The sequence below is a fragment of the Odontesthes bonariensis genome, chromosome 3 (genome assembly GCF_027942865.1).
Source record: "Odontesthes bonariensis isolate fOdoBon6 chromosome 3, fOdoBon6.hap1, whole genome shotgun sequence".
Classification (NCBI taxonomy): domain Eukaryota; kingdom Metazoa; phylum Chordata; class Actinopteri; order Atheriniformes; family Atherinopsidae; genus Odontesthes; species Odontesthes bonariensis.
In genome coordinates, this window is record NC_134508.1 from 27,817,682 (window position 1) to 27,844,694 (window position 27,013).

The 27,013-nt window shown below is 38.4% G+C and overlaps 1 protein-coding gene across 13 annotated transcripts in view; it reads right to left on the reverse strand.

Moving 5' to 3' along the window:
- Positions 1–27,013, reverse strand: part of atp2b2 (ATPase plasma membrane Ca2+ transporting 2) — a 168,013-nt gene that overhangs the window by 61,009 nt on the left and 79,991 nt on the right. For 11 of the 13 annotated variants that reach the window (XM_075461386.1, XM_075461388.1, XM_075461387.1 and 8 more), the window contains exon 2: positions 16,427–17,135. In XM_075461386.1, coding sequence (XP_075317501.1) covers positions 16,427–16,625 — 199 coding nt within the window. In that variant the 5' untranslated portion in view covers positions 16,626–17,135. Of the gene's footprint in view, positions 1–16,426; positions 17,446–27,013 lie in introns of those variants that run through there. The other 2 variants (XM_075461397.1, XM_075461385.1) reach the window with 2 other exon arrangements.

Below are 27,013 nucleotides of genomic sequence, written 5' to 3' on the forward strand. Positions count from 1 at the left end.
TAACTTTATTCTTAGTAATCTCTAGACACTTGGATAATTAAATAAGTAATAGTGAAGTTTGTGGACCTTCAAAACTGTGTGCTTCTGACTCGTTTTGATGTACACTAACCGTTTCTGATGCAGATTCTCTGAGGACCCAGGAGCTGTGATATCGGAGTTCATGACTTTGCTTTCCATCTATGCACCTCACGCTTTGCTTTATTATTGCCTGAATTTTGTCTCGTCTGCTGACGGCATCTTTGTAGCTTCTTCAACTTGTCATGTGTATTATTTGTATGGCTTTACATATGCAGGGCCCACGCATGGATTTGTTTTTATGACTGTGATGTTACATCCTACAACCGTAGGGGGAGACAAGGAGCAAAATGTTTTCCAAAATCGATAGTGTTGCTCTAAAAAACAGCAGGAGTTGTCCAAAGACAGTTCCACCCCAAGCCTATATTTAATTATTTTACTTTTTATTTCACTTGCATATGAAAGAAAAACATCTGTTCCTTTCTCCACTCATGTGATGAAATTGTCACTACAGTCATTTTATTTTATAATTTCCCTTTAATAATTTCCCTTTGCGATTAAAACATTTTTAATTTAATTTGATTAGATGTTTTTAGACTGCATAACTGCAAGAATATGATGAATACAACAGCTTTAAAATGCTACTGAATTGTAAATTATAAATGACTGTACAGCAGATTTGTACTTAAAAAATCATGGTCTGAATCACAAGTTAATTTATCATTTTAAATAATGTCCCATTGAACTACAAACACAGCAGTTTTGTTACCGGTTAAAAAAATGTCCTGACCTCAGTAAACTCTGGCTCTTAAGGTTTAGCTGGCCATGTTGACTGTGAGTACCTACAAACGGTATTCAATATTTCTAACTGCTCACAAACACAGTCCAAGTGCACACACACAGATCAACAACCCTTCCCCCCCTGGGAGTGAAAAGGGAGAGCACGGAGGGCCAAGAGGCTGAAAGGAAGAGTGACACTGGTCTATCTGCTGTCTCCCATCTGGGTGAGGGTCTCTGGTTTCACCCAGAGGCTCAGGCTACTGATCAGGATTATCATGGATGATGTTAAAGTTCTACTAATTTTTACGTTTGTGCAAACGATTCTGGCCTTATTGCATTTGCCACCCCAAACCTGCTCGCACAGTTCAAAATAGAGGAGCACCACTCTTCCGTGGCCGCTCCTGCATCCAGTATCCACTGACTGTCTATATTTCCCTCTTATTGCCTTCAGTTTTGTTGTGATATTTGCTCGTGTTATCTCCTCCTTCACATGAGGAAAGTCCTCGATTCTGAGGATTTTGATTGGCTTGCATGGCTTTATTCCTTTCCCTACACTGCTGCCAATAGGTTTGGCATAGTTATTATGGCACTTGACGGCGTATTTATGCAGGTGGATGTAAATGACAAGTATTTTGAAAACGATGTTGTGTGCACGATGTTATTATTGAAAACGGAGGGGGGGAAATATTCGTTTCTCTAAATACCCGGCTATGTGTAAATGTGGCCTAAAGCTGGGCATACACTGTGCGATTTTTGGCCCGATATCGACAAGATTTTCACTCGTGCGACTATTTTGGAGATCGGGCCGAGTTTTGGCTCAATCGTGCGTCTCGCATCGTGTAGTATACATGGGGTAACGACAAACGATTAAGCCCTCCCGACCACCTCCCGATCGATCGGATGAAAATCAAACTTGTTTGAAATCCTGGTCGCCCCTCGTGAGGCTCTCGCACAGTTGAAGCAGTTGCACAAGCCGATTTACCTCATCCTGTCACACTACTACGCATGCGCGAACATAGGTACGGAAGAGAAAATTTTCAACAGAAGAAGAAGAAGACAACAGAACAGCATGGCAGCGACCGGCGACCGAGTCCGACGTGTCGTGCAGTGTGAGCAGCCAGATCGCATCAGACCATCGGGTCGTACAGTGTGAGAACAGGAATCGTGAGCTGTGACGTTTTAACCCTTGCGATTCACTCGTACAGTATGAGCAGCAGCTGAATACCGCGATTGAAAAAAAATCGCACAGTGTATGCCCAGCTTAAGAGGGGAGACTGGAAACTAAATAGGGAGTGAGAGTGATTGGAGAGTGAGTGCAGCTGAGGGAAAAAACACAGGTGAAGTGAGTGAACTAATAAACAGAGTGCAGGGAAACTAAGACATGACTAAACTAAACATGGACTAAGAACCAAAAACCAAGACATGAACACAAAAACGTAACCTAAAACATAAAACTAAAAACGAGAGTCCATGGGCGTGACAACTTGTATGCACATCTTATCATCTGTCTGCTTGGAACTGCAGGGGAAATACACTGTTTGCAGAAGGTACTGGTGATTAGAAAGAAGAAATAACAGCTGAAATATAAAAAAAGGAAAAACGATGTTTTTAAATGATGATCTATAGGAATAAGAATACATACATTTTTATAATGCAATCACAAACACTGATTGTGTAGAAAAAGCATTTATCTCACTCTCTCTGTGCTGAATTTTGATTGAGTTGGAATGTGACTGAAGGCATGAAGCATCATCCAAATATCTCCATCTGTTACACAAATGGATGCAGCTCCAGTAACGTTCCTGACATTTCACAGATATCCGAACACTGTATTTAGTACAATTGATTGTTCCACATACTACTAATGTAAGGCTAGTCATCAATAGCAGGGTTGTATTGATATGCTGTCATGATATATTAAAACACTAGTAATAGTTTGAAATATTTGTCACAGAGGAGACAGCAAGCTGTGTTATTAGCAGACAGACCAGTAATAAAGAGACATTCAAAATCAATGTCTGATAATTGGCTTGTCATAAAATAGATAGTATCAAACATTACCAAATAATAAAGAAAATGCCTATTAAAATTTTCTAGATCCAAAAGGTATTAACCTTTTAATAAATTGAAATATATCAAATATATGATCATATCAAGCACTGAAGATCTGAACTGCTTTCTTTTGTTGTTTGATAAATGACAGATGAATTAGTTGATAATTCTTTTGGAAAATTCAACTTCTATACTCAGTTTACAAAAAGCAAAAAAGCTTTGAAATGCAAGCTTTGGTCAAAGGTTATATACTAAATTACACAGTAAAGACCCGAGTTTACTGGATACAACTAAAAGCCTTGAATGATGCTGTCTGAATAGAGAACATAGATTAGAAAAGGAAGCCAAAATGAGTTTGCACATCAGGCAGTGTTTGATTCCTGTTCTTTGATCCTCCATCTTTGGGTAAGTGTGACTATTTCTGTAGCAGGATCCTTGTTCTCCCAGGTAAGAATAAAATGGCTTTATTAGCCAATGAGCAAGGCACAGAAGGATCAACTTTAAAGGTTCAAAAAAGGTATCTTTCTTACCATCTTTTTTTTTTTTTTGTGAAGTCAAAAGTTGATATAAAGCTACTCTATTGAGCAAACGGCATCTGCTTAGGTCTCCTTGAGATTAGACCATCTGTTTTGGCAGCGGCGGTTACACCCTTGTTCTGCCCACAGCAGGAGCAAAGACAGGAGAGAGGTCAACTAAAACAAAAATTAAAAAGTGCTGACATGAAGAGAAACAAGCTAGTTATAGCCCTGGAATTTGCATATCAAGCTCAAAGCTTAAAGATGCCTGTCAACTCTTTTTTTATTGGCTTCCATCAGCCAGTTCAAATTCAGGGTATTTCAAAGGGCAAGAGCTGCATGTAGACACTATATATGACAGCAACCTGGGACAGAGAGGCATTTAGAGATGTCAGTATATGGCACTGGCTTTTTGACTGAATCACTTCTCTGAAGGCAGAATTCGTCACAGCCTGCAACTAAAGTAAGAAGGTGAACTGGTGGTAAAAAAAAAAAAAAAAAAAAAAAAAAAAAAAAAAAAAAAAAAAAACAATAAAAGAGGAACAGAGTGGTAGTTGGTAAAATATATGTTTAAAAACATGAAACACAAGAAGAAATAATCTTTGAAAGCCTTGACAAACATGCTTTAATATTAAATGGCCATTTTATTTAAGGTCAGCATGATCATGTTACTGTATCAATAAATAAATCAATTAATTGTACTGCACTATCAATATCTGCATAATTAAATTGACACAAATACCTGTAACTGAATAATCTTTCCTTTCAAAAAAGAAGATTGTGGTTGGCTCAAAGACTAATATTCTTTTTTTTTTTTTCTAAAGCAAGTTAATTATGATGCTTCAGCTGATTTATCATCATATACAATTACAGATCTGGAATCTGACCAGGCAGCAACACTCGCTTTACGCTCCCAGTCATGTTTACTGTACACTTAAGTATACTTTCACACAGACATATGCTGTATATACTGTTGTGAGTCAACACCAGGGACCATGGGAAAAGGCCAATGGAGTCTACTTTTTGGCATATGTCCTCTTAATTCAGTCAGGCATCTCTTGAGACAGCTGACTTCACTGTTGGCCATGTCCTGTATCTCTGTGTGAGTGTACACACGTGTCTGTGTGTCTCTACGTATTTGTCTGTTTGCAGATTCTGCCTTGTTCTAAACAAGACGGGATTTTCTGAGGAAATCTGTGATGACTCAATGGAGTTTAGGTCTAAGGCCTCGTTTGATCACTGTCAATTAAAATAGCCCTCAGTCTACATCTCTAGAGCCTAAACATCTGAGAAGTGACTCCACTTCATAGCAGATCCCAGAGGAAATGTCCACAAGCCATTATTATCTGTCCTAAACTTCTGCTCATCTTTCTGTATGATACTGACATCAGTACAGTTTTTGAATGTGGAAGGGGTTAATCAACTTTTACTGACAACTGTCTTGATGATTTATTAATGGTTCACAGATAAGTGAAAAACGTTTGTCAGTCACAGAAAGACATTAAGCTGTTTTAATATTAGAATTTCTGATCTAAAAAACATAAAATGTTGACAAAAGTCTGGAGATTTTGTTTGAATGAAAAGGATTCCAGTAAAACATGTTACAGGTAAGCTAAGGAGACTCCAGATATCTCATTCCTCTCTAATTGGTCAGCTTCAGAGGCCTTATCAGGCTAATCAGAGGGTATGCACCTATGTCACTGCTCTATCTAGCCATGCCTTGAGCGCATGAACTGTCAGCTCTGACGAAACATCAAACATGGCTGCTGCCACTACCCATGGGATTGGAAGCATTACAAATGATTATCATCTAAAAACTAAAATATGTTGGTCTTCTTTCAATGAGGAATTTGTCAGCTTAATTAAGGTGACAAAGTCTAAAACTGACATTCTGCTTTTTCAGTCAGGTCTGTATGAAGAGCTTTTTTTTTTTTTTTTTTTTTTCACTCAAAAGTGAAAACTGTGAGCATGGATAAAATTATAGTATAAGAAACACTATGTGGTCTGTTTTATATATATACGCCAAGTCATGAAACAGTTAACGTGTAATGGGGCCACACTTTGTGCTGCTTTGTCATGGTCTCTACAAAGCAAATTTATTTTACCCCCTTGATTTCTAACATTGGCACAGCATTTGAATTGAGAACCAATGAACCAGGATTACAAAAACAGGTTATATGTACAATTTATCTATTTATCAAAACACCAAAAACAAACTTAAATTGAACATATATGAAGAAAAAAAAAAACACTTTTTGTACAGATTGGTTCAAAAGAAAAGTGGTTTTTCCAACAATTTTGTTGCAGTTTCACAGAGTATAAATGGGTTATGCTAAACAGTTTATTACATCTACAGTTTGTCATAATACTTTACAATAAAAAATTATTGCTCCAAAATCTAACATAGGGGATTAGGAATTCACTGCAAATCCATGTTTTCAATCTTTTATTTAAGTTGTCTCTGTGAATGGCAGAAATCCATTTAGTTCCGTTCTCTTTATTTTTGTTGAGTTTTGTAAAAAAAGAAATTCTAGTCTTCCTTCTGAATCTGTTTGTAAGGTTGATTGCAAAACAGGTCTTCACCATTTTAAACATATCTTTTGTGTTTTTATGATAGTCACAAAATCTGCAGCTGTCTTTTTGTCACTCAGCAGCTACAAATGGGCGTAATCCAAATACAGTCACATGTCTGATGACATCACATGCATTCCGTCTATTCTACATGAGCTTGGCTGAAATTTCATGTGCAAAAAAACCATTTGACTCAGCCAAATGAGTCAAAAATGGTTTCCAGGAATTCCCAAACCCTAAAATGCCATTAAAATTCCCAAACAGTTTTTTTCATTATTACTGGACTGTGTATTGGTATTTGAATAACATATTGTGCACAACACCATAGAAAATAATATCTGAATTTGATTCATGACTTGTTTAAGACATAACAAAATATGAAGAGGTTGAGCTCCCCCAGACAGCTCATTCCTTTCCTTGGTAAATCTTCTGAATATTTCATATATACTCTTATCGCAGTGATTGACTGCTATGCCACTGTGCTGTTTCAATCTGCCTCAAGGTCATTCTGCCACATCGCACAGGAACACCTGTGTGAGTGTTAATGTCTATTTGTGCGTGTGTGCATGAATGTGTCTACCCGCAGTGTGGTTTTGCTTCCTCACAGAGCAAAATGGCTGTGTATCATTTATAATATGTCCTCTGAGAGCCATTTCCCTCTTCCCTCCTCACTGACTTCTATTTCATTCTCTCTTTTTTTCTACCTTTTCCAGTCCTGTTACAGAGTCACAAGGGGAAGAGAGAGGATGAGAGGGCAGACACAAGAGGGGGAGGAAAAGAGGAGCAGAAGATTTGCAGAGCAGGAGAAATTGTCCTTATTAAAGAGACGGCAGCTCCATGTGAGAGATCCCTTGTGGGACAGAGATTAAATAGACTGCGTCAGAGGGGAACGTGCTTGAGGTGCTGCGACTGGAGGACGTAATTAGTACGATCATCGGGGAGGGAGGGAGGGAGGATGGAGAAGAAAGAAAGCGAGGAGGAGAGATGGGGACGAACAGGCAAGAAGAATGGAGGACAAGGGAAAATGTTTAAAAAGCAGAAAATGCAAATGTGCAGAAATATCAGAAAATGCAAAGACTAAAAGGCTATGTAATTTTATACAGGGGATAAAAACTGATTTGTAGAAAATGAAGAGATGATGAATGGAGTAGAATGAGAAAGAAAGAAAGAAAGAAGATGGAACTGGTGTGCAGGTGGTATATTTCATTTTAACTCTGCAGTCAGAGATGAAAGAAGGAGGAGAGGATAAAGAGAAGGTAAGAAGAGGTAGACAGCAGATGAAAGGGGCAAACAGTTTCCTGAGGTAAGACTAGAATTCATAAAAAGCTCATCATGGAAACAGGACAAAACAGAGAGAGTAAGCTGTATACAGTAAGAAGAACCAGAGGGGTAACAGAAGCACATCACCATCACGTTATTACAGAGGGAAACAATGCTACGTACACATATGATCCTCTGCATTTTTCTATAGTCTTTAAGTCATAACCCAGGAACAAAAAGGTGTTTCTTAACAGTCTCTATTCTATCCCATCATAGCTTCCTCACTTGTCATGTCCCCTTTTTTTCTTGTCTGTTTCTGCATACATTCATATCCTTGTCACATGTGTGTGTGTGTGTGCGCATGTGTGTCTGTATAGTTTCAAATCACATTGTGACAAACAAACTGAGCTATGAGGTGTTCACACAAGAAATATTCTCTACCATGAGAAACATAGACACAGTCTATGATGTATAACCTGTCCACCAACTATTACTGTCGGTACTGCTAAAAGTCAGTGCAGGAGAATTTTCACACTGAGATTGGTCTTCAGTCAAATGGTAATCACCTGTATTTCTGAAAGACATTTTCCTTACAATTAAAGCCTCTGGAAGCAAATCAGCTTATAGCGAAATTAAAGAAGAGAGAGATGAAGGTTAGAGATGAAGAGCAGGTCTATTTAGGCTACACTGCACACTGGGATACCAGCGACCGAGCAGTACACTGAAATAGAAATGGGAGCAGAGAAGAGAGGAGAGATGGAGGGAGAGGTAAGGTGTTGTGAGTAGAGAGGGATGGAATGTGGCAGCAGTTAAAGGGCAGGTGGAAGGGTTGATGAGGAAGAGGCCGGGGGCACGAGGCCTAACGGGTAAGTGTAAAGGTAAGTGTGAAGTGAGAAGATTTAAGTGCACAAACATCTGACATGGATGGCAAAATGTGAGGAAATATTTCTTACATTTTAAAGTTTTATTTCAAATCAACAATTTGACATGTTTGGAAATATGATAGTATTTCAATAGGACACTTACGATACCATTTTCACTTCTTAGTAGGAGCTGGAGAAATTATCACATTTTACATTCTGAATCAATTTTCTATATGTTAAATCATAACATACCATTGTCAGAAAGCAAAAACAATCTCCTCCAAGTGATAATTTGATGACAATATGAATCAATGATGTGGGTTAATTTTTGCTTCAGTTATTGTTGACAACCAGCAGCCCTTCGAGCAAGCAGTGTCAAAAGCTTTGTCATGGAACTATAAAAGCAAACAACAAACTCCGCATTTGGCCCAAGAAGCCAGACTTTTTTGTACAATGAAAAATAAATAAATAAATTTGGCTAAATAAAATTTGACTTTGACAATGTTGTGCACTTTGGAGACGACAGACAACCTCCCATCACAAAGAAATATACATATATACACAAACATGCATATTAATCCATAAACTCTACAGCAAGACCAAATCCAATGTCATGAAATCCTGTAAACTAAGCAGGTAGGACAGTCCAAACATGAGATGTGTGCTTCACTGCCACAGAATCTTGTGTCACAGTAACTACACAACTCATCACACAAGATTAGCAGATAGCTTCTCACGTGCTCCAAACATGAGCGGAGATATATAGATATATATATATATATCTATATATATATATATATATATATATATATATATATATATATTAAAAAAAACTCTAAGTTTACTATAACAGGCACACTTTTCTTTTCATACTGGTTATTTTTCAGTGCTGGGAAATATGTTAACAAATGTCAATTTGTTTTTATCAATAAAAATGATTGGAAATAAATTCATTTTGGATTGTTGCAAATACTTTGCTTTGCTTCTTTGTTACATAAACTTTGCTTTGCTTCTATCCATGTGACTATCAGTAAGAGAAAAAAAAAAAAAAAAAAGTCTTGTATAAAAAAATTATTTTGATATTGTATTTCAGCCCTCTGATTCACAAACAAATCGAATAGTGAGGTGCCCACATGCTAGCTTAGCTTAGAAGTTGGGTTGCAATGGCTTTGGAAAACAGTCTGGTTTTCTCAGTTATGATTCACACATCTTAAAAAAGAAAAAAGTAAAAATAAAACTAACCCAGAGACTGAAACCCTAAATTCTAAAATTTTATTTGTAATTTGGTTTTATTAGTGATATGTATTAACAACAGTAAAACAAATAGGATACCTGTTTATAAATATCCAAAATACATTTCTTGGGTTGCAGATACTCGCTTTCATTCAATATTCAAAGCTAACTTTCCACTCAGTTACCAATCTCTGCCTGGGCAACCACAGGCAATCTTGCACATCTGACTGTGCTGTGATCTCGAAGGTTAAAGCTGCCAAAAAGTCTCAAGGGTTTTGCAAACGTTGTTGCTTTTTTTTTGCATGTTAGATTAATTGGTGATTCGATTGGACTGGTGATCTGTCTCGGGTGTACTCTTCCCTTTGCCATATGGAATTAATAAACAATATCTAAATCCAAACATGTAAAGCAAAACAGTTACCCACTGAAACAAATCATATATAATCATATCATATTAGGCCCAGCCCTAATACAGAACTGTGCCTCTTATATTTTATCAAGGATCCTGATATTTAATTGATCATCAGTTGAAAGTCCCATGCTCATGTCTGAACACGGTGGCACTCTATAGGCAGAATTAATTAGATTTGCACTTTTAGAGCAATGCAAGCCTGAAATAGTTTGACCAAATTTCTGTGGGCTGAGAAAAAGAAGAAAAAAGATAGTTATGACACATAAGGTGGAGGTGTTAGTACTATTAAGCTGTGCGCTGCACCAACACTATCAGTGTCTACACTATGCAGATGATTACATGTAGATTTACAGTGCCGTTAAGGTTAATCTCTGGTTTGGACTTCAAATATCCATGAAAATAATTGATACTGTATCTGATAAAATTTTAGATACCCAAAAAGAAAAGGCTCATATTTATTTAAGTTAAATATTTAGTCTTTTTCTGGTTGAAAATACATGCAGCACTTGCAATGTAAAGTAAGTTAAGACATGGCAACACCCCCCAGCCCAACGTTGTGGTGTCAACTAGCATTCATGTGTTTAGCTGCTAGTTAAAGAAGAAGATGTGTGCCTACATGTCTGCAGCAGTGCAGTGGGAAGTTCTGTCAGCTGCCGGAGGAGGAGATGACACTTTAGGAAGTGATATTGCTACAAACATGTATCCAATACTAGTTTTGAGTCTCTAAAAATAATTATTTTGAATAAACCTATTTTGGAAGTGAAGGTGATGTTGAGGAAAACTTGTAATGATGTGCATTCATACACATTGTTATTCTACTTTCCTGCAGAGGTGTGGAGAAGTATTCTTCTACTCTCCACAATATCAAAGACTACTGAGGCCTTGAGTCCTTCCTCTAGGAAACAGCTATACTTTTTAGACCTATTTTACAATTCCATGTTCCTTGCCAAGGAGGACCTTCCAATGGATTGTACCGCTTAGCTGTATCTTGAGAAAACAGATGTACCATCAGCTGTAACTTGACGGCTTTGTTTCCAACCCAAGGAAGACTTGTGCTATTCACTTACTGGTTGCTGGACAAAGAGACTAACTTTTCACCTCAAAGTCGCAGTAAGAAGACAACACATGTGTAACTACATCCTGGGTGCAGCTATACACAACAAGAAACCAGGCTATACTGAGTAAAGTGAAGAATAAGAGCAAAATAATCCAGGAGAGATGCAACATTGATTCAACATTTCTCTAAAACAGATATTGATTGATACGAGTAGTTTATTGCTACTGTTGCCGTAATGTGCTCAGTGTATCCATTATGTCCCATACTCTAGTTGTCCCCAGTCATTTCATATATACTTTTAATTACACCGATTGGAAATTATTTTCTTGTCAAATTAATTAGTAAACTGACTTTAAAACCTTTCAGTGTTACCCATTTTATAGTATCTTATCTATCATATAATACAGGTTGACACATCGTAGCACCACTGTATTAGTGTTGAACCTGCTGCCTGTGAATGCTTGTTTTTAAGAGTGCAACCTTTTTGCTGGTTGCATTTCTAGACTTACTTAGCCATTATACATTTGTCCTGCATAATGCACTGTAGCTATTCATGAACTGTTAGAATCAAGTCTAAGAGCTGGTATAGGAAACATTATACTGTACAAGGCTAATAGGTCAGCGGTGCTCACGGCCTCTTACCCCTGGGACACATGGACATTACACGACACATGATGACAGCAAGCATTACTGTGATCATATTTCAAGGTTAACATATGTTCTGTAGAGAAAACACACAACACAGAAGGGAACCCACAAGCTACAAACATAGAATCAGTAGGTCACTGTTCTTGTGAGATAAATATCTAATTCACCGAATTACAAAAATAAGTAGGAATGAGAGAAATTCACCCTTCTTGTTCGTGAATACATAAGACTTTAAGCAAAACACATAAAGTAATTCAAACCTAAAGGGAAATATTTGTCCTATAAATACTATATGCAAGTACCTTATTTAGCAAAACAGAGTTTTTCATAAAATATGCTCCGGACCTCACTATCAATCGGCTATAGGTTTGCCTGTGAGTTTTAAACTTGACACGTGTATCGTTGGGTCCTCAAGCAAGTAAAGAGCACAGTGTCAAGTTGTGGGGATGAGAATTTTACATATGTTGGACAAAATGCTGCAATAATATTTCAATATTATCAATATATAATGGCTGGAGCAAGATTGGATCAGCCAGATGGATGCTGTACTGTTTTTCTGTTTTTAATTCACAACAGTTCAAACTGTAACAGGTGTATGCAGACTGTACTCACACTTATGGTGTAACACTGTGTTGTTTTGTCAGGACACATTGGTATCAATACCGAATCAAGCCTTTAGCTTAAGGATCAGGTGGGTAATCGCTGCTCTATTTCCACAGTGTTATCTGATGTGCTGGATTAGTGACTTGTGTTCGTGACTTCTATCCTTTTCTACAGCTAACCAAGTTGTTTTTGTTACCAAACAGCAAATAAAAACAAAAATGAAAAACAAAATCAAGTAAAATGGACACAGAAAAGAAAGGTCATAACCAGACCCGAACAGTCTTTGACTATACATACCACAGACCAACAAGAGTGGAGCTTCCCTACCTCAACTCCAAACCTACTTTTGCATCATATAATATCCTAAATCAGTATAATTTTTAAGTTGTTTAAATGCAAACATAAAATTACAAGTTAATTGCTTATGTAAATAAAACACAAGGCAGCAGACCGCCAGCTGGATAAGAAATTACCAGTCCATTAGTTAAATACAAATCATAATTGTTACTCTGGTTAACTTACATCTACATAAGCAACATCTGAGATGGAACTACTTTCCACTGAAGAAAAAGGGAAAAAGTTTCCTATTCCCCTCATTTCAAAGCATATACTTCACACCTGTGTGTATGTTTTGCGCAAGTGTGTATGTGCTAAAATGTCACTCACTCATACACCAGCACACGCACACATTCAGACCAGTGCTACATTTTCAAATTGTGAACTAAATGTGACATGCGAGTTTTTGAAAACAGACAAGCAAATGGGTATACACTAGTATACACTGACCCTGATCTTTAATGGCGCACACACATTGGCCTTGCCATGCTTTGATTAATGCTGTCTGTCAATATTGTAACATTGTAACAACAGCTCATAAGAGTTATTTTTTTATTTCTCTCCTAATTTTCATGAAAATCTATTCTATTCCAATTCTGTTTCTACCAACTGGCCATAAACAACCAAGAAGAATTTAAATGTTTCAGTGTTATCTCTAATAATATGAATTCAGCCTAAAATGGAATCAATTAGCCCATATTTTCCTGTGTTGTGTTTTTTTAAATCACATTCATAACATAATTATCAAACTTAGCTCAAGTAGATTAATTTCTTTTTAACTGATTACGCAATTTACACAATAGAGATAATTGTAGTAATGATACTGTGCAGTAAAGGTAAAATCTTGGAGAAAAAAAATATAATTCCTCAAAACAGAAAGTATCTTGATGAGAACCACTTGATATATTTATTTGTAAGCTTTAATTACTGCATTTCTAATTTAATTGCCAGTCTGCAGGCTGTGATCCTGGGTTAGTGATCAGCACACTAATAAAACATAATGTTTGAATATCTAATCAGGATGCTCATGACAATAGGAAAATGAAATCATAATTTTATGTCACTTATGATTATTTTATTGCTGGTTTAAATTCTGTTTCATTTCAGTATTGCTGTTATAGTGCAAGCATCATCTCACACAGATGTTGTAATTATGGTGATGAGCAATGGTCACTGCTTCTACACTCGCAGGCACACAGTTTGCATCTAAACAAAAGTTAATGATATGTCAAATTTTGAGCAAAGTCTGTTGGAATTCATGAAATGCGAGAGTAAAACTAACCAATGTAGTACCGAGTACAGTGAACCCTCGTTTTTCGTGGGGGTTACGTTCCAAAAAGAACCCGTGATAGCCGAAATCCGTGAAGTAGTAACCTTTATTTTTTTTACAATTATTATACAATGAAATACTCCATAATACATTGAAACCAAAGAACAAAACCTTTTTACAGGCCCAAGCATTTGTTTAACAAATAAAAGTACTGTATAAACGTTTTTTTTTTTTACAAATAACTACTGTACTGTAAAATAATCATTTTAATCATCAATACGAACTGAAGGCTTCAAATTGCGGAGATCAGCGCCGCCTCACCGCGACCCGAGTCATTGGATTAGAACAGGAAAAAATGAAAAATGATTATGAAAAAAAATACAGAGTACAGTAGGACAAATAGTGACTCACGTGTATTTCACTGCTCTTCTGACTGAGCTGCTGAGCAGCTGCTGACTCCGCTCTGTAGCGTTTTTTTCTTCTAAAGGCTGCGGTGCAGGTGTGTTTTTTCGAGAGAAGAACATAGTTATCGGTAGTTGTTGTCGCTCTTTTTTCTTCTAGGCAAAAAGATTTATATATACCGACATGCCACCATCGATTATGTTTGAGAACTGTAATGAACGTGTACATATTAAACCGCAACGTTATTGACACACAGGTAGAGAAGAAGCGGAGAGACTGTTTAGCCAATCAGAATGCAGAACACAATGCACGATGCAAATCTGTGAAGCAGCGAGACCGTGAAAGGTGAACCGCGTTATAGCGAGGGTTCACTGTACAAATTCTTTATAGTTTTGAGTGGAAACCACATTCTATTCATTCTCGTCTAATTTCTATGAAACTATGGCTAGGTGCCCTCCTACTTTTTCTTATTCACAGCATCAAAGACAATCCTAAGCACCTCTTCACTGTCCTGACCCAGGAGAATCAGCTATGCCCTGAACAATGTTTCACAATTTCATGGTGCCAACCAAGAAGAACCTATCCAAGTGTTGCAGCTATCTTCTTTTCCCTGGGAACAGAGTTGTACTGTCAGCACCAGCACTCTTTTCTCCTATCTCAAATGAAGCAGGCTGTACACCAAGCAGCTCAATGCCATCCTTTCCAGGAAACTAAGCAGCAGCCTGACAACCTATCTAGTCCCTAAATGATTCATACCTGCTGGCTACCTGAGCAAAATGCTAGCTATTCAATGCAATGTTACTTACAAGGCAATCCATGCATAAATCCATCCTTGGTATACTGTGCAAGGAACCATGCCACTGTGAAAACTGGAGAGTAAGAGCCAGTAATCCATCTGAGTCAGTGTTCAGTTACACTCTTGTTGTATTCAGTCACATTTTGATCAATTTGTTTTGTCCTTTAATTTTTACTCTGTTATTTCCACCAAGGACGTTATGTGATTGGTGTGGTTTGTTTACTTGTTTACTTAAAAAGTTATGAAAGGAGTTGCAGAAAAAAATTTCCTATTGGTGGGGAAATGTCTTACTTAGAAGTAATTAACTTTTGATGCTGATCCAGATGCAGACCTAGATTCCAGGAATCCTTTATCTGGCCTTGGAGGTGTTCAGTGTCCCACTGCTCTTGTTCAACATTTATGATAAGGAATATTCTCAAACTTTCCTTAGTCTGCTCTGCTGTGGCCTCATCATGAGCAGACTTATAGGTGGTTGGACTGGAATTAGAAGATCAGGGAATGCAATACTATTTGACTATAAGTCTATAAGGTTAGTTATAGGCTAATCGTTATAAGGTATATGTGATATCAGAGAGGTGACTTTACATGAATAATGATTAATAATTCAACGTCAGGGGAGGTTGATAAATTCAACTCTGTTCTAAATTTTCTACGCTTGGATGTAGCTATTTGACAGGTCAATTTTGTGTTTTCACCAGGGACTACACAACAGAAAATCCAGCCAACCTTAACACAACATAATAAAGAGTAAGTAGGACATTTAGATAACAAGTGCACTTAATTGAATACCCCAAAGGAAATTTGCAAAGCAATGGTAGGTAAGTAAATGCACAGAGGAGGAATTTTGTTATAGGTGACCTGGCTGATATTATCTCAACATATATTGAAGTGATTTATTTTTTTTCATTGAAAAAAGAAAATAGTGCTATAATATAATCATTCTACCCTGTGTCCTTAGAATAAATATTAGAATAAATAGTTTTTTAAACTGCACAAAATAAATAATTACAATTTTCGACATGTTCAATTGATAAAGAGGAAACAGAAATGTATGAGTTTTTCACTTTCTCATTCCAATCATTTTCAGTCCACATTTGCAAATGCCACAGCACGTCCTACATGGACAAGAAACTCCACCGTGTTGCACCAGCGACCTGCCATGTAATAAATCCATAGCTGATTGGCTGAACAGGGGAGGATGAAAATGGGTGGGATTCTTTTGCAACGGATGGGGAGTGAGGCGAGTAAAACTGTTCAGAGATTTCTTTGCATACCAAAAACGTCTGCCTCTAGCTGGGCCACAAATAATTTTCATATCTCTTCAAACGGGATCCCCCTACCCTCATGTGTTATTCTTATGCTGTGCTTTCGGTTTCCTCAGTTGCTTTACAGCATTTCTGCTTGTCTGTACTTTAAACATAGATTTCAGAATAAAAAGAAGGTGTACCAACTTAATGATAATCCATACACAAACCAACAGAAAATTAAGTGAAAACCTATAATCATCTTCATGTTCAGAAGATACACACATTCCTTAATCCTACACAGAACAGACATCAGTACATGCATTGTCACACTCCCATGCACGATCACAGTAAATTATGGGGACTCACCTTCAGTGGGTGAGGTTTTCAGTCGTTTGCACAGTCCCTCTACTCCCCCGTAGTCCTCTTGGAGCTTTACCACTGCCTCTGTGCCGCGCAGCTCCATCAAGGAGCGCAGCTCCATGACCGAGCAGCCGTAGCCTGCCGCATGGTCTCCCTCGTTTCTTTGGTTCTTGGCATAAAAATCACTGTTGGACATGTCCCCCATGATGTTCAGCTAGTCAAGTCAGTTAGATTAGTGTTTGTTATTGCTTATAGAACAAAAAGCTTGCAAAAAAAGCTCAGTCTCATCCAAAAAAAAAAAAATCCAAAATAGATTTCAAGCCGTCAAAAATGATGCCTCTTGTGGGTAAAGTAAACAGATAAAGAGATTAAAAGGGGGGGAAATCCAAGGGGAAAAAATGATAAGCAGTTTCTGCTTCAGGTAAGAAAGATTTCAGCAGACCAAAAACCATCCAGGAAAAGAAACAAGAGGAGGAAAGAGAGCAACAGAGCGGGGGAGAAAAGGGGATGACAAATCACAAGTGGGGAGCATCCAGGTAAGCGCTGGACAGCCCCAGTGGTTAGGTCCTGAGACAGGCAGTAATGGTGGTTTCAGGTCCTGTTGGTCTCAGGCTCACCACGGCTGCAGTCCAGACCCACTCCATGTGTGGCTTCCCATTACTGCTATTCTGCTCTTGCCTCTGCTGCCTCTACATGGTGGTCTTCCCCATCACTGCTACAGAGAAACAGGGAGAGAGAGAGGGAACAAAGTCATGAGATGAATTCAGAGAGGATGGTGAGGGAGGAGCAGGGAGAAACACAGAAAGCGAGCACAGGAATGAGCGCTGCGTTCTCAGGACAGGGGCGAATGCAGCAGTAGATGGTGCACGGCTGAAGGACAGCCTCCCCTGGCTGCTGCAGTAACTGTGCCTTTGCTGTCTCTATCTACTGCTGCTGCTGCTGGTGCTACTGGTGCTGCTAACCTCATTCTGAGTACACACACTAACTGACACAGAGAGAGCAAGGATATGAAAGAGGAGGAGAGATAAGACTGCTCCTTCCTGGTGCAGAGCAGAGAGGAGTTGTGCACGGGGGGAGGCTGGGGCTGCTCTGACGACAAAGCGGAGAGGCAGAACGTAACGCTGCAATGTCATGGGGAGGTTGGGCTGAGCTGCGAACCCACCACTGCTACCTCACCAGCAAGAAAGCTACCACTGCTCCCTTCAGTCAGTGGCCTCTCCTGTACAATCACTCTAAATCAGTGGCACATTTCAAACTTGTTTCCTTGTAATGCTTTGTATTCATGAATTCACTCCAAGTGTCCTGCCCTTTCCTACAGCATATACATTTTTGTCTAGAAAATTTAAGAACATCGATTGCAATTCACTGTATAAAGGTATTTCAAAGTCTGTAACCAGTTTAAATAAATCTTTTTAAGGCAATTCCCCTAAATTATAGTGTTCTACTTTTTTCCATCACAAACAATTCACATGAAAAGCTAAAAACCAAGTCATTTTACAGCTTCTGTTTATAAACAGATAATAGTTTAATTAAAAAATATTTCAGGCTTTTAAATACATCTGGCGCGCTTTTGAATACTTTTTGTGATTAAAAAAAACCCACCAGTACCCAGCGTTTTCCCGGAGAACGATTTTGTGATGCAAATATATTACCCTTTTGAACGCATATTGTTTTGAGAAGCAAAACGCTTTATTTTTTAAACCCCAGCCAACAAGCCAGACTAGTTTCGGCAACGCCAAAACGAGGCTAGGACTCGGCTCACAGTATGTAGTAAGTCAACGTTCATAAACGATATTGCTGGTATGGGATGACATACAGCTCCATGTCAAAAGAGGTGAACTATCCCTTTAAGTTCCTTTATTTCTCACTATCCAACCTCTTCCACATAAATATATAATCCAATATTGATCTTTCTTCAACTATTTCAATGAGCGTCCTCATTTTTAATGAGTTACATCAATGACTCGGTCTGTACCATGCTTATCACCTCCTGCACCAGATGATTTGAAGGTTCATCATTAATATTATCATCCAAAGTAAGCCTTTGCCTCACAGCTGCCCTTTATCTCCACCCACCCACACAGAGGGGAACCTGGAATCAAAGCACCCTACTTTTGTGTTCTGCTGAACCCTGCAGTGACTGTACTGTCTTTCCATCATCTGTAAATAATAGGTGAGGTTTTTCTCAAAGCCAAAATGTTGCAATAGCCAGATATGCTTTCCATGTTTCAATAATACATTTGACCAAATATCAAAATAAGTCAAAATTAAAACTCTAATAGGATGGCTGGTTAAAGCATTATCATAAAACGTGTGATTGTATCTATTCAAACATCAGATTTCTGCACACCTAAAGCGTTGCTTCATATTACATGTCAAATTTTTACATAAAACATCACATTTGAAGACACCCCATAGAAACCTGACATTTTCAATATGTAAACACTTGGTAACATTAACATTGCCTACAGATAAATATCACACTATAATCATATTATCATTACACCACAAATGGACAATAATTTCCAGCGGGAGTTATAGATAAAATGCAAATGACTAAAATACCATTGGGAATGACAAGTGGAACCAGTCTCATAATAACATGTGGAGTCTGGTTCTCTTTGCTATATGTTGTTTATTATTTGTTGTCATCTTGGCAAGATCCAAAGTACCCTCGAAGGCCTTCGTGGATATTTATGAATCTCTCAAAGGATATCCAAGTATCTCCAGATTTTTCTAAAATGAATCATTCCACTATTGTATGTAGAATATTTTCTACTGTAGGCACAGATTAAAACTCAGTCTCAATTTGCTCTGCTACATTAGAAAACTGGGTTGCATGTAGTTGTTTATTCTATTAACTCTGCACTGCATCAAAAAATGCTTAAAGCTGCAGTCTGCAGGATTTGTTGTTGTCATACGTAAAGTCCTACTTTTTGGCATTTTAAGAGTTTACATGATCTATCAGAATGCTTGAAGTTGAAAACGGTGACCTCCGTAGTCGCAAAATGCAAGAAATGCTTATTTTTTAACCGAAAAATAAAAAGTTCCTGTCCCGCCCCATCAAAACACATGAGAACTCGTGCACGTAGACGTGCACGCCAGATGCGCCTACACGACTCCTCATTCATCAACTCACCTGTCATTTGCGATCATGGAAGACACAGTAAGTAGACTAGCCCGTAATGAAGTTCAATAGTCCAGATAAATAAGCGTGGGGACGAGCCTACCTTGTATCGCGCGTGCACAATCGGTGATTGACAGGCAGCAGAGCCCAGCTCGTAATCTGATTGGTTACCTTTTACCGGTCTGCAATTTTGTAAACAAACCTGCTGGCTTTGGAGGGACCTAGCGGGACATATAGGGGACCTAGAGAACTCTTTTTTTTTTTGTATTGGGGTATTTAATGTACTACTTTCAGAATCCCCGGACAGTTCCAGGCATTATGCTTGAAAAAGAGTTGCAGACTGCAGCTTTAAGGACATGTCATTTTCCAGAAAAAATAAATGAATGAATAATGTACCTGCTTGTTTAAAAGACAGATTTGATAAGGTCACATGTATAGAAGTATGTTATTATTCAAAATGTTACCACTGCCAGAGCTTAAAAGAAACTTTAATCAGCAACAGCCAATATACAGTGTTTAAAGTAATCTTTTTCTCCTGGCATTAATTAAATCCCTAAAAATTCATCACTGTTCATTATTAAACATAATACTTGAATGTAACTCTAAACCTTTTTCTCATTTTGTATGCATGGATCTGTGAAAATGCAAATTGGTCCATGACTATCTCCTTCGCCCACCTGCATCTGGAGTGTACCTGCTCACCTTCGACTGCTCAAAACTGGAAAGCTACAATAAGCAGCGCAGTGGCAAGTTGTAATATTTGATTGTTCATGTTAAAAATGCAAATTGATTCTGAAGAGGAGGAACAAATTCAGGGCCACCTACGAGTAGATAATCCAATGGTAATGTATCGCTCTCTGCAACATTAAAAATGCAGCTGTAAAAGATCATTTAGAATAAATAAATCAGCAAGGTGTCCAGTTGCTGATATCAAGTGTGTTGTCACCAAAGGGACTAGTACCAGATACAGCTGCATGCTTACAAACAGCAGGGCACAAACTCATCACAGCAGGATGGTAAGAGAGTCTGCCAACATGCGAATGCACATCTATAGAAAGGAGGTACTTCGCAACTCAGCAGGATATAGTCCAGTCTGTTAATGAGTTCCAGTGCTTCCTGAAGTTAAAAAGCGACACGTCTGTCACAGTGACACTGGGACACAATATCCCAAAGAAAAGTAAGCATTAGTATTTTTTGTAAAGCTGATTAAAAGGAGTGATTAAAATGAAGTTCAAACAAAGTTCAATACTCAGTTTTCAGATTTTCTTTGTCTTTTTACAAGACATTGATTAACATAACAATGATGGATGGTTTCTCAATTTCTTAAAAAAGAAAGGCATGGGGCTAGACTTTATCTTCTGCTGTTTTTCTCCAACCTTTGATGTTTGATGCTGTCCCCTCTTTTGCCTGCCAATCAGGTCCAATCAATGTTGGCGGTACTTTCTGCGTGCCAAGGCAGACATCTGTGCCGGCCAGATCCTCCAAAGCCGTCAAATGAAAGCAAACAAATGCTCTCCCAGAAAATTGTGTGTATTTGTGTCTGTGTGCGAATGTGTGTAATTGAAATTGGCTGAGTAGAGAAACTACATCACACAGGTACTGTAATTCTCTGTCGCACCAGATGGACTAACTGCAAGAGGCACAAACATGGCCACCACTTTAGCTAGTATATGTTTACTGTACAAAGAACATTGATTTTATATCTCACTAGCCTTTTCGTTTTTTTTTCAAATGATAAATAAATCCCTCTGAAAGTTGTTAAAAAAACAAAAAAAAACAAACAGGGCCTAGTTTATCTAAATATAGGACTTACATAGACAGTCATAGTTGTTAAATATCTAAGCTGGCATATCACAAAAGCACAGATTGTTTCAGGCATTGCCAGAGTACCTGAAAACCAATAATGCTAATGACTACAAAAGACAAAAATAAATAAAACAATAAAACATACTTAAATGCCAAGAGGCCTTACTTGACTACTGATCAACAAAAACCTCCTAATCTGTTCATAATAGGATCTGATATCTCAGAGATTTTATGGACAGGCTTCAAACTTCAGCAGCTCACTTCATGACATCTGCTCAGTACCAAGTATGGCTTTCTATCTCAAGTTTCACCTGATCATGTTGGTGATTTACATTACTGATGCTAGTGGTGTTGGTAGTGTTATACTATGTGGTATAAACAGCAAGTGGCAAAAGTTGAAAGACAGAGGAGGATGAAAGGTTGGAAAGAGGTTGGAAAGGTGAAATTGAAATGGGAAAGCACTAAAAGATAAAGGTCAGACAGGAGTGAGGTGCACTGCTATTATTGGAGCTGAGTAACTTCAAAGGGAATGAAGCTCTTCTTTTATGAACAGAAAATAGAGGTAGTTACTGTCGTGCATATGCATGCACACAATCAACATAGCTGCAAGTTGAGCTGTTGGTGATGTTTTGTTTGCCTGATGAAACCCTACAAAAACCTCAGATTCTACTGCGTCTATAACTATCACCCTGGATCCTGCATATTAAATTATATGTCTATATGTTGTCCAACTAACCTCTGTATTAACTTGTTGCTTTCCTTTCCATCAGTTTCTGACAAAAACCTCTCCTGCTCCCACAGGTCTGCCTACCTGCCAGTTCATCTGCATAATTGTTGGCATGGTCCCAATGACGTAACAGTGAGTAATGAGCAACATCTGAACAAACAGTCAAGGCGAAAGTGCACATTTTGTAATACTTAACAACTTCTTACCTAAAATGCATTACACACTTAATGGAGCTTTATGAACTCAACACCATATGGGATCCACATTAAAATGTGAAGCTCAATGGCCAGATGCTAACACCAAAAGAAAAAAAAATGTATGCATAACTCGTGTGTGCTATTTTATGGCTCATTTTATTTTTAACTAGGTTTCTCTATGCACTGCATTGTGCTTTGTCTGCTGGGTCTCTGCTGTTCTGCTTATAGTTTATATAGTAGTTTATATAGAACAACAGTTAATCATGAAACTGTGTTGTTATAATTGCTCATTTCTCCTTGATTTAAAGTTCTTGGGAAGTGGACAGCGTGTTGCCCTGCACAAGCCATGTGAAGCTGTGCACATTCCCCATGTGTCTGTCTCCAAATGTCCTTCAGCACAGTGAGGCAGAGCTCAGGTATGAGCTGTGCCCACTGCATCATCGCCGCATGCATTACAGGCATACAGCCCCCCCTGCCTGTGACAAATCAAAGTGCAGACCTCTCTGCACACCTGCATGCCTATTAATATCATCATATAATTTGACAGGTTTACAATTATAAAAATCAGTGTTATAACTCATTTAATTTCAAAATGTACTAAAAAACACAGATCGTTTTCAAGGTGTCCATATGACAGGCAACAATTTCAAGAGTGCATTTTAATATTACACATACTCATACAGCACCACAAACTACAGCCTCATAAAGAACAAAATCAACATCTTACTTCCACAGTCTTCACAATTGTACAGTATAAACATCCTATGTGTTGTATTTAGTGGTTTTTTTCTTGGGATGGTACTGAATAGCAAGGTCCAATAAACAAGGTCAGTGATTTGTTGATGGTGTTTGTCAATAATGGCACTGATAACCTGTCACAATTTAAAAGGCAGATAATATTAAAGATTAAGATCTAATTTGTGCATGGTTAAATTGTGTTAAAGCGGATGTGTATTCTAGTGCTGAATGAAAAATCTTAATAAGCTCAATGGCCTCCAAAAAATGTTAATGTGTATAATCTGCATTATATAAGCAGTTCTTGCAGAAATACCAAAATAAAATATGAAAATAAAATGTGCTATTAAAAATAAAATTCCAGTTCTGTTTAGGAACAAAAAAAGGGTAATAAAATAGAAAACATAAATTAAGTAGCAGACATTTGCACTATGCTAAGGGAATCCCCAAATACGTAGTATATTAGATACTAGCTGCATTGCAGTACTGTACTGACATATCCAAGTTCACACAGCGAGAAAGAGAGAGACATGTTAACTGAGCTGAACCGTTATATAACAACCACATGGAGATTCTCCTCTCCACCACCATCAGTGCTATTTAATTGGGTTGAAACCAGATGTCATGTTAACAAAGTGCAGCATGGAGTGTGACGAAGAAAGGGATTATTTTGGTAACCAATGCAAGAGCTCAAAAAAGATTGCAGCACCCTGAAACAGAAAGGAAATAGGTAGAGAAATGAGTCACTTGAGGCAAATGAGGCACTTTTATTTTCTTATTTATTTACATACATGCCAGGTATTTCAAGTTGAGCTGCTGCTCGTTTTTATATTAGACATTGTTGCACTAAACTACAATGTGAAGAATTTGTTTATTACTTGATTACTTTTTTTGTTCAAGCTAACTCACATAAGTGCTCTGTTGTGTTTAAGGATAAAATAAGGTGAATAAAATTAATTTTTTTAAATGTACTGTAGAAGTATCGGATCGGGACTCGGTATCGGCAGATACTCAAAATCCAATGACTCGGAGGCAAAAAAACCTGATCGGGACATCCCTAGTCAAAAGGCAGTGTGAAAAAATAAGGAAAAGCAAAAAGAGTCGAGTGAAAGTTGGCTGATGGAGCTGCCCACAGTGGCACAAAATAAGATAATAATCAGGCACGACAAAGATGCCAAAAGTTGGGTTCCATTTGGGCAAAGAATTATATCAATCAGTGTCTGCTTCCCTTCCCTCCAAGCCAGTCATTCTACACTTGGAGGTTGTTATCACCAGCTCTCCCAGTTTTGCTTCTCTGTCTAAACACCTACAGTGATGTGCAGCAACTTCTGCAGGTTCATAAACTGATTGGCTGAACGCTTGACTCCAGAATTCCCTCACAGTCTGTAAGCATACATAGATAGATCACACAAGTATGTATTTTCATATGCGTGTCTGTCTCTCAGCCTTTGTGTGTAATAAAGTAAGGCCAGTAATGTGCTTTCCTCTGGCTTCACAGAAGGAAATGTACATTTTTCTTGATGATAACCAACATCTCTACCTTGTCAGGTTTGAGCCTGTTCCTGTTCTCATCAAGGATGTTAGCGATGTCCTTACCACCTCTTGAAATCCCAAGTTTGCATATCTCACAGTTTGCAATCGCAACGTTTTTGTCATCCACTTTAAAATACCTCCACACAATGGACATTCGCGCCCCCAGCTTCAAGCTGCTGCCGTGTTCTGCTTCACTTTACGGCACGCAGCAAAGTGACTTCATGCCGCATGCGTTGTTTCTGTGTGTAGCTGAGAACATAGACATAAAAATTTAGGGAGTTATGATTATTGTAGTTTGGGATATACACCTTCCTCAGTGGGAAATAAATGCAATGTGGGGGCATTGGAGACCCATCCAAGATGGCAGCCGCGCTGAAACGTCAGCTGCAATAGGCAGCGTCAGTCTGAGGCGTCTATGTATATTATGTCTATGGTTGAGACGGACTGACGGTACCAACACATAACAGTAAATACTAAGCTGTTATTTTTTCCCATTTGTTTTTAAATATTATAGTTCTGATAAAAAATAAAATAAAAATTTGAATAAATATACATATATAGATAGGCTACATATCCGACCCCTGATCGGGATGTAATGTCCGATTTCGATCAAGTCTGAAACCACGTGATCGGCCCCGATTTCCGATTTCACTGTTTCACTGTTACTGTCCGTACTCTGTTTGCAGTGCAATACCTTTACATAAACAGTGATTCATTCTTTGATCCTGTGCAGTAAATAAATTGTTTCTGCTCCTTTCCTTGTTTAGACAAAAGTCATACTGATTTTGTTTCATGGGAGACCCTGTTTTAAATGTATTTAGTGAAAGAATGGCATTATGCATGTGCTAGAGGTAGAAAATGGAGATATGGCTATGTGGATATTAATTTATGCCATCTATGTTTTGCTGTTTGTTGGGTTGTTGCAATCAGTTGTTGCTTCTAGAGTAGAAAGGCTTGGCACTGATTGTCATAATACAAGAATTTACTGGCTGCACTGGAAGTCCCAAAATGCTGGTTGTGGGCCCCAGACAGTAAGTCATCAGACAATAACTAGTGTTCCCAGTCTGCCTGCTAAAAGGCATCATATTAGTATCATCAAGTGACCACAAATTTTCTTTCTGAGTGACGAATAAAGGATAATTCCATTCTCTTATTCTGTTCACAATATGTTACTCCCACCACAGAGCTATGCTGTGCAATCCTAAATGGTAATCGGACTGTACTTATATAGAGCTTTTCTATTTTAGTTCAAAGCGCTTTTACACTACAAGTCCGACACACACACACACACACACACACACACACACACACCCTCATACAGCACATCTTAGTGTTACAGGTTACACAATGCTTTTTTTTAATCTATCACATACATTCATAGACCAATGAATGCAATGGTGGGAAACATGGGATTCAGTGTCTTGCCAAAGGACACCAACATGTTGTCTAGGGAAGCCGGGAGTCAAACTACTGACCTTGCGATTGGCAAACGACAAGCGACTGCTCTTCCTCCTGAGCAACAGCCAGCCCCTTAAAAAGCTGCTAGTCTTGCTGTATATTCTACATCTTGCTTCTTAATTAAATGTTAATTTAAACAACATAACCCATATCTGGGATACATGACTGTAGTATCAAATGAGCTGAGTCAGCACCACTAGAATAATGACACAAGACATTTGAGTCAGACATAGACATAGAAAAAATATATCAGGAAGTCTACCTGTTCACATTTGTCTATTTTCAAACTACTAATCTAAAGCCCATTGAGCTTCTTGCTCTCATTCAGCTGTTATGAACTTACCCACTCGACGCAAACCAAACATAGTAGGCCTTTTTATTCTGTTTCCAAATATATCTACTAGTCTACCATAGTGGAGCATTGCATTAAACAAGTCAATCACACACATTCTGATGGGAATTTTACTAATCCACACTCAGTAGCCCCTTTCACACTGTGACCCGCTACCTTAGCGGGTCCAAATTACCACTTCGTCCCGCGTCGAGCAATGTGAAAGCTTGGCGTATTAGGTGACCCGTGTCGCCTGAAGCCGGGTTCAGGGGGCGTTGCCTAGTGGCAGAGCGTCACACGAAACACAGAAAATGCTGGGCGTGTACAGTGACGGTTAAATACACCTGTCTGCATCAAAAGTTTCAAACCAACGATGGCGGGACACCTTGAGGACTTGTTTTTGCAATTGTATATGCAGTTCATGGAGATGTTATTTTAGGGGTGTGGATGGTCACAACGTGGGATGCCGCCGAAGAACATGTGCGGAGAATACAAGAGCACTATAATCTCCAAGTTGAGGAAATCGCCCTCTGCCACTCCTGCCGTTGTGGTCATTAACCGCATGGAACTTTTTCCTCATGGCCTTTAGTTTGTTGGTCACCTGCGTCTTGCTGCGTGGGAAACTGCGCTCTCCCATCTTTCTTGCCAGCCCTTCCAGCAGAGGTCCATCTTTCACCGT